Source organism: Callithrix jacchus, chromosome X, assembly GCF_049354715.1.
Source record: "Callithrix jacchus isolate 240 chromosome X, calJac240_pri, whole genome shotgun sequence".
In the NCBI taxonomy this organism is placed as follows: domain Eukaryota; kingdom Metazoa; phylum Chordata; class Mammalia; order Primates; family Cebidae; genus Callithrix; species Callithrix jacchus.
The window spans coordinates 22,075,449-22,087,910 of NC_133524.1; the positions used below are offsets into that span (position 1 = coordinate 22,075,449).

The following is a 12,462-nucleotide window of genomic DNA, read 5'->3' on the forward strand; positions in this document are numbered from 1 at the left end:
TATTTGAAAGTTAATATTTGGAACACAAGGTCAGAAGTGTGAAACTGCATAAAATAATAAGTTCAGGGAATAGGAAGAGTTTATCATCAATCCTCATCGGTCCGCAATGGAACCTCACCACTTTTGTATGGAAGCAACCTCAAAATGAACATTGAAGCACATGTGTTAAAAGCTAATGGAAACTGGGCCAGTGACTTCTAACAAAAACCATGTAGAAATAGAAAAAGACTTTTGCTTTTTTTTCCTGTTCTGTTTGCTGTTCAGAGTTGTCTTCTTATATGGGGGTGGGCTACTCTTGAAATATCTACCAAAAGTAAGTTTTTATGTTCACTTATCCTGCTATAGAGATGAGCAATAAAGAGAGCAACTGAAAGTTTCCCTACTGAATAGGATTTAATCAAGTGTGGGTATGGTGGGCCCAGTGGGTCATGCTGCTACTTCCACTTTCTGAAGTAGAAAGCCGTAAGGTCATAGTTGAGAAATAAATCAAAACAAAAAACTATTTATAGAATGTAATTTCACTAAGCTTCCTTCATGATATATTTGACCCATTTTCTTGTTATTTCTAGCCAGTATACAGAATTTATTTTATTACCACACGGATCCACAGACCATATGGACAAGCAGACATGAATATCTGATTCATTAGTCTTCTTAATACTTTTTATGGAGTGAGCATTTCTGAAAATGTTGATAAATACAGGAATGTTGACATACTCCTTTACATCTATGTATTTATTCCGTTTTCCAATCTTCAATTTCTAATTTCATTTGTTCTATAGAATAAATCAAGAAAAATATAAAAGAGAAATGCTTATCATATGCTATCTCAGAGTCACTGTTTTGGGACTTCATATTATAGTGACTTTTGTTGGTGGGGATGGGGGACCATGTGAAGTACCAAGTGCTGACTACCATTTTAAGCATAGAATTCCTGAATAAATTTCCTTACTATGGGTTCTTAACGTGGGCTTTAGCTTCTCCAAGCATGCTACTTTGCATGCCAGGAGCCAGTGTTTGTTATTGGGCTTTGGCAAAATCCCCCTGAGGGAGCTTGTTACAGATTTTCTAAACCACACACCTAGAACTTCTGATTCAGGTTCCACAGGTGATTCTAATGTAGTTAGTCTAAAGATAAAACTTGGAGAAATAATCTATTGGCTATTTTTAATTGTCTTATCCCAAATAATTAAGATATACTGTATTTCACTACATATTTTATGAGTTAAATCAAGTTAAAGTTCTGAAATGAAATATAGTAGGTTGGTGCAAAAGTAATTGCAGTTCTTGTGATTAAAAGTAATGGCAAAAACCGCAATTACTTTTGTGCCAACCTAATAATAGCACAATTGAGAAAGCATAATAAATTTGGGGTGTTTGTATATTTATATTGGTGTATTTATCTCTTTTTCAATAGAAAACTCTTTACTTCGGTATATGAGCAATGAAAAGATTGCTCAAGAAGAATACATATTTCAGAGAAATAGCAAAAAGGACACAGGGAAGAAGTCAAAAAAGAAGGGTGATAAGAGTAATAGCCCAACTCACTATTCATTGCTACCTAGTTTACAAATGGATGCACTGAGACAAGACATCATGGGAACTCCTGTGCCAGAGACCACACTATACCATGTAAGTAAAATTTCAAAGACTTTTGATACAGCTTTTATTGAGCAACTAGCAAGTGACTCTTTTAAGTAAAGTCCAGATTATTTTTTTCCTTTTACTAGATTTTCACAAAAGAGCCTAACTTCAAAGTTTATGCTCTTAAAAAATGATGGGTAATTGATTTTTTTCTTAAGTTTATGTGTTCAACGAGTTCATAGTTTGTGGCAAGATGGATTTTTAATGGGATAACAATATGTACAAAATTGATGGAGAACGATAATAAATAGCTGATTAATCATCAGTGTGATACTGTGCAATGCACAGTATCATGACTGTATTAAAATTACCTCTTTAATGTTGAATTTTACATTTTACATTCAACATTAAAAAGGTAATTTTAATACAGTCATGATTCCATTTAAAAATGAGCATCTATTATTTGCTAGACATGGAGAGTAGAGCTAGAGGTAAAATGGGAAGACGTGACACATCATTATATGGGGAGAAAGACATGATGAGAGTCCCAATATAACTTAACTGTTGTTATGGGTGGGTGCAGAAAGTATAAGAGGAACTTAGGAGAAAGAAAGCCTTAGTCTTTAGGGAAAGTGAGAAAAGGCTTCAGAGTGGGGAGCATTTGAATGAAGAATAAAATATGAATAGCAATAGTTTAGTGCAAAGGCACATGCAGGTGCACCACAAGTGTGTGAGAATGTGGCACATTTCAAGGATTTCATGTGGCTTATAATTGCTGGTTTATTAACAATAGAAGGAAATGACATGAAAAAGGGAAAGTAGATGGGCCTGGAGGCACAGGTAAAGGTTAGATCATGAATTGTATGATAAAGTACTTAGGTTCTTTCCTGCAGTAATAAAGAGCTATTGAATAATTTTGAGCTGGAGACTTGCATGATCAAATTGGCCTGTTTGATCTCTCTAGTGCAGAGCATCATTTGAGAGATCAAAAGCAGGACCTTTAAATCCAAGCCATATGGATGATGAGAAACTAGGATAATGGCCATGGGGAAGCTGAGAATCGTGTTAGCAAGAACATTCAATCCACAAAATTACGCATTTTAAACCATTTTGGTTAAAAGGAGTTTGTTGTGTCACTAGAACTATAGCTTCTTTTTAGGAGCCCTTGAAAAACATGGACTACAAGTTTTAAGTAATTTGAATGACTGTGCTTAATGCTTAAAATAGATGAAATTTTTAATCTGCTCCTGCAATAGAAGGTATACCATCTAGGCATACAAAATGTGAAAGATTAAATAACTTATTCTTGAATTGTTTCCCTGAGTAAATCTCTTAAGTCATCTACTTATTCTATAGCTCTTTCATAAAATTAGAGTATAGAAAAATATTTTTATTTGGACTATAGTGTCATTAGCACTCCTAGGTGCCTCATTCTCTACCCTCCCTTTTCCCCAGTTACATACTCTCAAGTCTCTTTCCAAGACACTAGTGCCCATATCAAAATCTGCTCCATTAAATGATTGATTTGTTGAATTATTATTTTTTCGATAGACATTCAGAGTCAGCCTGAAATCAGCACTCTTAGCTGTTTGAAGGGGACTTTTGTTATTACCACGACTCAGAAGAGCTGTATGAGCACTGAGCTTCCTCTAGAATCTGGTGTTCCAGTCATAAGTAATACCCTGAACAAAAGTTTGAAGATGAGGGACAGATGTCCTATTCAAGAAGGAAGTTGCTAGTGAGAGATGACCCTAGAGAAGGAAGAAGAGACCATCACTTTGACTCAGAGTGTATAAATTATTAAAAGTTTGGATTTATCCTGAGAGGAGTAGTGAGCCATTGAAGGCACATTTAAATACTCAGCCTGTTCCATTCTGTCATGCATATCCTGATAGTTGTTATACTGTGTGGGGAAGGAAAGTAGTTGAGTCTTGTTAACTATGAGGTATTAAATTAGGGAAAACAGTAAAAGGTGAGTCAAACTTGTAATCAGGAATATTTTGAATATTTTTGAAGAGTGTAAATCTTTACCACCTTTCAGAAGGACATTATTTAGTTATGTATATCGAGAATCTGGTCTACTAACTTCACTTCTAGAAATTTACTCTAAGAAAGGAATTGGAGTCCAGTTTTGCCTCCTGTTTTTATTATATATGTCTTAAATCTGTAACGTGGTATTTCCCAAGTAGATGACATCTATCTCAACTAATTTTTGATAGAGCACCAGCATAGAGCAAGGAATATTGTTAACTTTGGGGGAAATCTTCCCCTGTAACTCTGATATACCAATTCCAGAGTAGAAGGCTGGGTATTTCCTAACTCTGTTCTCAGGTTTAGAAGAAGCAAAATAATTGTTAACCCCCAAGTGCATGTTGGATATCTATAATCAATGTTCTAAAAGAGAGAACTTTAATTGGTGAGGTTTTTACTAGACTCTTGAGTTCCCTTGAAGAGCTCACCTTGCACTTGTTTAGTGCTTTCACAGTTAGCAAGGGAGTTTTCACATATGATATATCTTCTGAACCTCACAACCATATTTGCAAAGAACAAAACTCAAAATCAGAAATGATTTACACAAAGTTGTGTTGCAAACAAAGTGTAAGTGCTGTTGTCAGGACTATAACCCAAATCACCTACTCCAGGGGTCTTTCCACAGTCTACCCTATTGCTTCATGCATGGTACACATTCCATATGCAGAGGAATTTGTGCTTTAATGAATAAATGAGTGCATTTTCAAAAGGCTTGGCTTGAAAAAGTATGTGCCCTCGTATGTTGATGTTAATAATGTTTTCAGTGCTTGGATTGATTTCTATCCAAAATTGTCTTTTGCTTTATGTTATTATTAAGTTAGGGAAAACATACAGAGCTGCTGCTGTTATAAAACACAAGTAGTTATTTAGCTTGATCTATTGCTGGGACAACAGAATATTATAGTTAAAAATGCTTGGACCTTGGAGACAAAGCAACATATGCTTAAATAATAGCTTTTTATACTTCACATGAATTTCTGTTTTATCTGTTTATACACACTTACTTAAAAATGAAAGGCTTTTTCCTTATGTTAAATTTTCCTAAAAACACAATATCAGTATCAATCTGTAATCTAATCACTTTCATGATGAACCACTAATCTTTATTTTTGCCAGTTACTCCTTTGGATTACATGGCCATGCTTAATGGAATAGGACTAAGTGGAAGAGTACTATGAAGATTGAGAATTGCATTTCATAGGCTTCTCTCTCTGTTGTAATACTAGCTCTATGTAATTGAAAGATGTTGAGTTAAAAGTTAAAGAAAATTGGTCGGGCACGTGGCTCACGCCTGTAATCCCAGTGCTTTGGGAGGCTGAGGCAGGTGAATCACAAGGTCAGGAGATCAAGGCCATTCTGGCTAACATGATGAAACCCCATCTCTACTAAAAATAGAAAAATTTAGCCAGGTGTGGTGGCGCACACCTGTAGTCCTAGCTAGTTGGGAGGCTGAGGCAGGAGATGTGCTTGAACCCAGGAGGCAGAGGTTGCAGTGAGCCACACCACTGCACTCCAGCCTGGGTGACAGAGCAAGACTCCGTGTCAAAAAAAAAAAGGGGGGGGGGAATTTAGTGTGAACTTAATAGCAAGATTATATCATTATTAAATCTGCTTAAACAGCAAAGTAAAGGGGTGTGTGCATGCATGCATATAGTATTCCTTATATGCACACCTAGAGTATAATCTTCACTGTTCTGTTGTGGAAAGCAGCCTAATAAAAATACATGAAGCGAGGCAAATATCGTTTGGCTTCAGAGTTCAATTCATTATCTTATAATGAAGATTTAGAAGTTTATGGGATTATAAATTTTTTTATTAATTCCACATATCCGATATTCTATATATTTTTTCCTCAAACTTTTTTAAAAGGAAATCATTCACTCTGTTCTAGCTACCCTAAGCATTGACCAGCTCTTTGCCACCACTTTCCTTTTCAACATGCTATTCTTGCTACTGAGAATGCTTTTATATCTTCTTTCTCCCAAGAATGCCTGCCTGTCTAAACCTGAAATCACAAGGAGATCTTCCCCGACCACTACCCTCTGGACTAAATCAGTTCTTCTATGTTCTCTTGTCATCCAGTAGTTTTTCTTCAAAACCTTCCTTGGGATTTTTAATTATATGTTTATGTGAATGTCTGCTTAGTGTTTTTCTCTCCTGTATATGGCAGGACAGGTATGCCCATGTTCATAATGATAAGCAGGGACAATTTTTCCATTTTGTTCAGTACTGTATTTCAGCACTAGTACAAATGTAGTACCTTATAAGCTCTCAATAAAAATGTTAGGAGTAAGTGAATTAACGAGTGAGTAAATGTGACAGGAACTTTAGTGGCTTTCTTAGTATCTTCAACCTGCAAACAAAGTCCCCTCCATCTTCCTAGGCCAGCCCCACAGGGGCCGATAATGCACAGGATTAGCTGCCTCACATCCCCTGCCCTATCTCCTTCATTCCAGCTGAAAAACTTCAGTTCCACCTAGTTCTTGCTTGCTTCCTTTCCCTGCCATCTCATTACAAAGGTCCTAATATGCCCATCAGCCAAGCAAGTTATAGCATTTTTCAAAAGAGCATAACTTTATTTTACCTACTCACTGATTCTGTCTGAAAATGTGGAAGCGGTTAGCTTCTAAACCCTCATCTAACCTGAAAGTACATGAAGAAAAGGCAGACAGCAGTTTTATTTGTGGTATGTGTGTATATATGTGTGAAAATCAGATGTGGTAAGAAAAGTCTTGAAAGAATAAATGAATTATTCTGAATCTCATCTTTAAGTCTTGTAGAACTTATTTTTCCCTAATATGATGTGCATATGACAACTTGCTCTCACATTAAAGCTGCTAAACTGAATTCTCATGCAAAATAATTAATTAGGCCGAGCGCAGTGGCTCATGCCTGTAATCCCAGCACTTTGGGAGGCCAAGGCAGGTGGATTGCCTGAACTCAGGAGTTTGAGACCAGCCTAGTCAACATGACAAAACCCCATCTATACACAAAATACAAAAATAAGCTGTATGTGGTGGCATGCACCTTTAGTCCCAGCTACTTGGGGGGCTAAGGCAGGAGAATTGCTGGAGCCTAGGAGGTCAAGGCTGCAGTAAGCCATGTTCATACCACTGCACTCTAGCCTGGGTGACAGATTGAGACCCTGTCCCTAAAATTAATAATGATAATAATAATAGTCATTTATTTTAAGTCTGCATGCTGAGATGCCAGAAAAAGTAAAATTGGATTATAGATTCAAGCAGTATGTAGGTATACTTTCGTAAACTGAATACTGGTATAATTTTGGATGATTAAAAACAGACTTTTAATAGGTGTTCAAAAATCTGGATAATTCCTTTCATGACATTCAGACATTAGGGTGGCCTGTCTTTGTTTTTTATCATATGACTGCAAATATTCAATTGTTTTATGTCTAATAAGTACTTTCAGCCATTCTGGCCAATTTGTGAGGTTTTGTGGCTTTTTTGATGGAGGGAAGAGAGGGGTAGAACTGTTAAAAACATTTTTATTTTTTAAAATTTAGCAAATAAATAAACACTAGGAAAATGCTATTCTGATAAAAATATTATTTGATATTCTTATCTGATTAAGATTAAATACTATCTTATTTGTACTATGTTATTTTATTTTCATAATGCTGTGAGGAAGCTCAGTTGCTGGTTTTATCCTCATTTTACATACTAGAAAGTTGAGGGACATGGATTAATTAGGTAGTTATGTAGTAGAGCTAGGATTTAAACAATTGCAGTATGGATTTTAGCATAATATATTGCCCTTAAAAAATAGCATAATTTAACAGAAACCTAACAACAATTGTAGTAGTGGCAACCATGTATAAAGCCCAGTCTAAGTACAATGGAATATACAAAGACTAACACAGGCATATCTCAGAGATAATGCATGTTCAGTTCCAGACAACCACAATAAAGTGAATATTACAATAAAGCAAGTCACACAATATTTTTTAGGTTCCCAGTGCATATAATAGTTATGTTTATGCTATACTGTAGTCTGCTAAGTGCACAATAGCATGATGTCTAAAAAACAATGTACATAATTAGAAAATATTGCTAAAATATGCTAATGATCATGTGAGCCTTCAATAAGTTACTGTTATTATTATTATAATTTTTCTTTTTGCTGGTGGAGGGTTTTCCCTCAATGTTGTTGTCTGCTAACTAATCAGGGTGGTGGTAGCTGAAAATTGGGGTGGTTTTAACAATTTCTTAAAATAAAATGACAAAGTTTGCTCTATCAATTTATTCTTCCTTTCACAAAAGATTTATTAGCTGCATGATTTAATAGCATTATACCCACAGTAGAACTTCATTCAAAATTAGGGTCAAGCTCTACTTCCAATTTTAGTTCTCTTATTATTTCCACAACACTTGCAGTGAATTCCTCCACTAAAGTTTTGAACCCCTCAAAGCCATCCACGAGGGCTGGATTCAATTTCTTCTAAATTCTTGTTAATCTTGATATTTTGACTTCCTCCTGTGAATCACAGACGTGTTTAATGGCACTTAGAATAGTGAATTCTTTTGACAACGTTTTCAGTTTACTTTTCCCAGATCCATCAGAGGAATCACTATCTGTCACAGCTATAGCCTTACAAAATGTATTTCTTAAATAATAAGACTTGAAATTTTAAATTAATTGTTCCATGTGCAGCTGAATGGCTGGTATATTAGCAAACATGAAAACAACATTAATCTTTACATCTCCAAAAGACTTCTTGGGTGACCAGGTATATTGTCAATAAGAAGTAATATTTTGAAAGGAATCTTTTTTTTCTAAGGAGTAGGTTCCAATGATAGGCTTAAAATATTCAGAAAACCATGCTATAAATAGATGTACTATTGTTCAGGCTTTGTTGTTTCCTTTATAAAGCACAGGCAGAGTTAATTGAGCATCATTCTCAAGGGCCCTAGGATTTTAAGAATGGTAAATGAGCATTGGCTTCAAGTTAAAGTCATCAGCTCTTTTAGCCCCCAACAACAAAGTCGGCCTGTTTTATGGTTTGAAGCTAGGCATTGACTTGTTTCTAGCTCTGAAAGTCTACTGTAAGGCATTTCATCTGTAATGAAATTGAAAAATCTATCGTTTAGTGTAGCCACCTTCATCAATCATCTTAGCTAGATCTTCTGCATAGCTTGCTGTAGCTTCTCCATCAGCACTTACTGCTTCACCTTGCACTTTTATGTTATGGAGATAGCTTCTTTCCTTAAACCTCAGAAACCAGCCTCTGCTAGCTTCCAACTTTTCTTCTGTGGCTTCTTTAGCTCTCTCAACCTTCGCAGAATTGAAGAGAGTTAGGACCTTAATCTGGATTAGGCTTTGGTTTAAGGGAATTTTATGGCTGGTTTGATCTTCTGTCCAGACCACTCAAACTTTTTTCCGTATCAGCAATAAGGCTGTTTCACTTTCTTATCATTTTTGTGTTGAAAGCCTTACTTTCAGTGTATCTTAGCTTTTGACATGCCTTCCTCACTAAGCTTAATCATTTCTTGCTTTGATTTAAAGTGAGAGACATGTGACTCTTCCTTTCACTTGAACACTTAGAGGCCATTGTAGGATTAATTAATTGGCCCAATTATAATAATACTGTTGTTTCTCAGGAAATAGAGAAGCCTGAGGAGAGGAAAAGAGATGGGTCTGCTAGCTTCCAACTTTATTTCTGCAGCTTCCTTACCTCTCTCAGCTCTCATAGAATTGAAGAGAGTTGGGGCCTTGCTCTGGATTAGGCTTTAGCATAAGGGAATGTTGTGGCTGGTTTCATCTTCTATCCAGACCACTTAAACTTTCCTGTTTTCTCCTGTGTCAGCCTGTCTTTTGAAGCTTTGAAACCAAGCATTGACTTCTCTCTCTAGCTCTATCAGTGCTAGATGGCATCTTCTTCCACTATAAGGCTGTTTCATCTACATTGAAAATTTGTTATTTAGTGTACTGTTGTTCTTGGCTCCCCAAAATAATTACAGTGGTAATATCAATGATCATTGATCACAGATCACCATAACAGATATAATAATAATGAAAAAGTTTTAAATATTGTGAGAATTACCAAAATAGGACAAAAAGACACGAAGTGAGCACATGCTGCTGTTGGAAAGATGATACCAATAGACTCATTCAGCCCAGGGTTGCCAGAACCTTCCATTTGTAACAATTGTAATCTTCAAAGAATAAATTGAAGCATTCCTATAATATTCCACTGCTAATATTTACTGATTACTTACTAAGCTCCTATGCTAAGAACTTAAATACCGTATCTCTTAGAATCTTCAAAATGATCCTATGAGTTTAATATCATTATTTCTATTCTGCGGAACTGAAAGGAACTGGAACACAGAGTTTACCTTAAAGAACTAGAAAATAGAGTTGAGAAATGAGTCTAAGCAGCCTGACTTTAAAATTCACATCTTTTTGTGACTAAAGCCATTACTGCTTATAAGGATTTTACCATCTATTAGGGAAGATACAGCTATTATTATCACAATGATGGAAAATTTGTGATATTATTAACATATAAACATTTATAATTAAATTTACCTGAAGTTATAAAGGTTGGTTTGTCTAACAACTGCCTGACTTAGCTGCATTCTTTCAGGATTAAAGTAAGTAAAATAAGAGATCAGTTTATTTTAGTGGCAAGGAAGCCATATCTGAGTCAATACTTATTTATAACAACCAATTTCTCTCTGTATTGTCTTTATTCACACAGAAGACAGATGTAGTACAGAATGACATATTTTTCCCAATCAAGGTACTTGTAAACATGTTAGAGATCCATTGTAAATATTAGCGTATTCATTTTGTGTATATTCTCTGATTCCTGTGGATGACTTTGCTATTTCTAAAGTGTTTCATAGTGGCATTGGCAAAGCCCTACATGGTAACAGTCTATACTATGAAAAGTGTTCCCCAGTGGGCTGCTTCCCTACCACAGTGATTCTCAAAGTATGGGCCATCGTTGGCAAAGGGCTCTGATGACTGAGGTCTGACCAAGAAGTGACGGTTCTTTCTTTGATTCTTATGGGCAAATAATACATAAATTCACAGACTTCCATTTTCACTTGTGACTAGATATTGCTTACTAGTAACCTAATAAATGAGTTTAAAAGGTTACAAATTGAATAATCATAAAATAATGCATTCATAGAATTTATTGAATATTCTAATTTAGTTTTTTTTCAGTATGTCTGTGTTTTAATTCATTCTCACATTGCTGTAAGGACATACCCAAGACTGGGTAATTTATAAAGGAAAGAGGTTTAATTGACTCACAATTCCACAGGGCTGGGGAGGCCTCAGGAAACTTACAATCATGACAGAAGAGGGAGTAAACTTATCCTTATTCACATGAGGGCAGCAAGGAAAAGTGCAGAACAAATAGGGAGAGGGGAAGCTCCTTATAAAGCCATCAGATCTCATGAGAAATCACTATCATGAGAACAACATGGAGGTAACTGCCCTCATGATTCAATTACCTCCCACTGGGTTCATCCCATACTACATGGGGATTGTGGGAACTATAATTCAAGATGAGATTTGGGTGGGAACACAGCCAAACCATATCATTATGCCCTTGTCACCTCCCAAATTTCATGCCCTCACATTTCAAAACAAAATCATGACTTCCCGAGAGTCCCCCAAAGTCTTAACTCATTCCAGCATTAACTCAAAAGTCCAAGTCCAAAGTCTTATCTGAGACAAGGCAAGGGTCTTCCACCTATGACCCCGTGGAATCAAAAGCAAGTTAGTTACTGCCTGGATACAGTAGGGTACAGGCATTGGGTAGATACACCCATTCCAAGTTGGAGACATTGGCCAAAACAAAGGAGCAACAGGCCCCATGCAAGTCTGAAATCCAACAGGGCAGTCAAATCTTAAAGCTCCAAAATGATCTCCTTTGACTCCTTGTCTCACATCCAGGTCACACTGATGCAAGAGGTGGGGTCCCATAGACTTGGGCAACTCTGCCCCTACAGCTTTGCAGGGTACAGCCTCCCTCCTTCCTGCTTTCATGGGCTGGCATTGCAGCTTTTCCAGGAGCACAGTGCAAGCTGTCAGTAGATCTACCATTCTGGGGTCTGGAGGATGGTGGCCCTCTTCTCATAGCTCCACTAGGCAGTGCCCCAGTGAGGACTCTGTGTGGGGGCTCTGAACCCACATTTCCCCTATACACTGCCCTAGCAGAGGTTCTCAATGAAGGCTCCACCCATGCAGCAAACTTCTGCCTAGAGATCCAGGCATTTCCATACATCCTCTGAAATATAGGCAGAAGTTCCCAAACCTCAATTCTTGACTTCTGTGCACCTACAGGCTTAATACCATGTTGAAGCTACCAAGGCTTGGGCCTTACACCTTCTGAAGCCATGGCCCAAGCTATACCTTGGCCCCTTATAGCATGGCTGGGGTGGCTGGGATGCAGGGTATCAAGTCCGTAGGCTGCACACAGCAGGGGGATCCTGGACCTGGCCCACAAAACTGTATTTTCCTCCTAAGCCTCCTGGCCTGTGATATGAAGGGCTGCCATGAAGATCTCTGACATGGCCTGGAGGCATTTTCCCCATTGTCTTGGTGATTAACATTCGGCTCCTGGTTATTCATGCACATTTCTGCAGCAGGCTTGAATTTCTCCCCAGAAAATGGATTTTTCTTTTCTACTGCATTGTCAGGCTGTACATTCTCCAAACTTTTATGTTCTGCTTCATCTTGAATGCTTTGCTGCTTAGAAATTTCCTCTACCAGATACCCTAAATCATCTCTCTCAAATTCAAAGTTCCACAGATCTCTAGGTCAGGGGGAAAATGCCACCAGTCTCTTTGCTAAAGCACAGCAAGA

General features: G+C 37.0%; 1 protein-coding gene across 8 annotated transcripts in view; it reads left to right on the forward strand.

Annotated features, from left to right (window-relative positions):
- CNKSR2 (connector enhancer of kinase suppressor of Ras 2) overlaps positions 1 to 12,462 on the forward strand; it is a 304,807-nt gene that overhangs the window by 207,899 nt on the left and 84,446 nt on the right. For all 8 annotated transcript variants that reach the window (XM_054251174.2, XM_054251175.2, XM_054251176.2 and 5 more), the window contains one exon: positions 1,418 to 1,632. In XM_054251174.2, the coding sequence (XP_054107149.1) occupies positions 1,418 to 1,632 (215 nt within the window). The remainder of the gene's footprint in view (positions 1 to 1,417; positions 1,633 to 12,462) is intronic.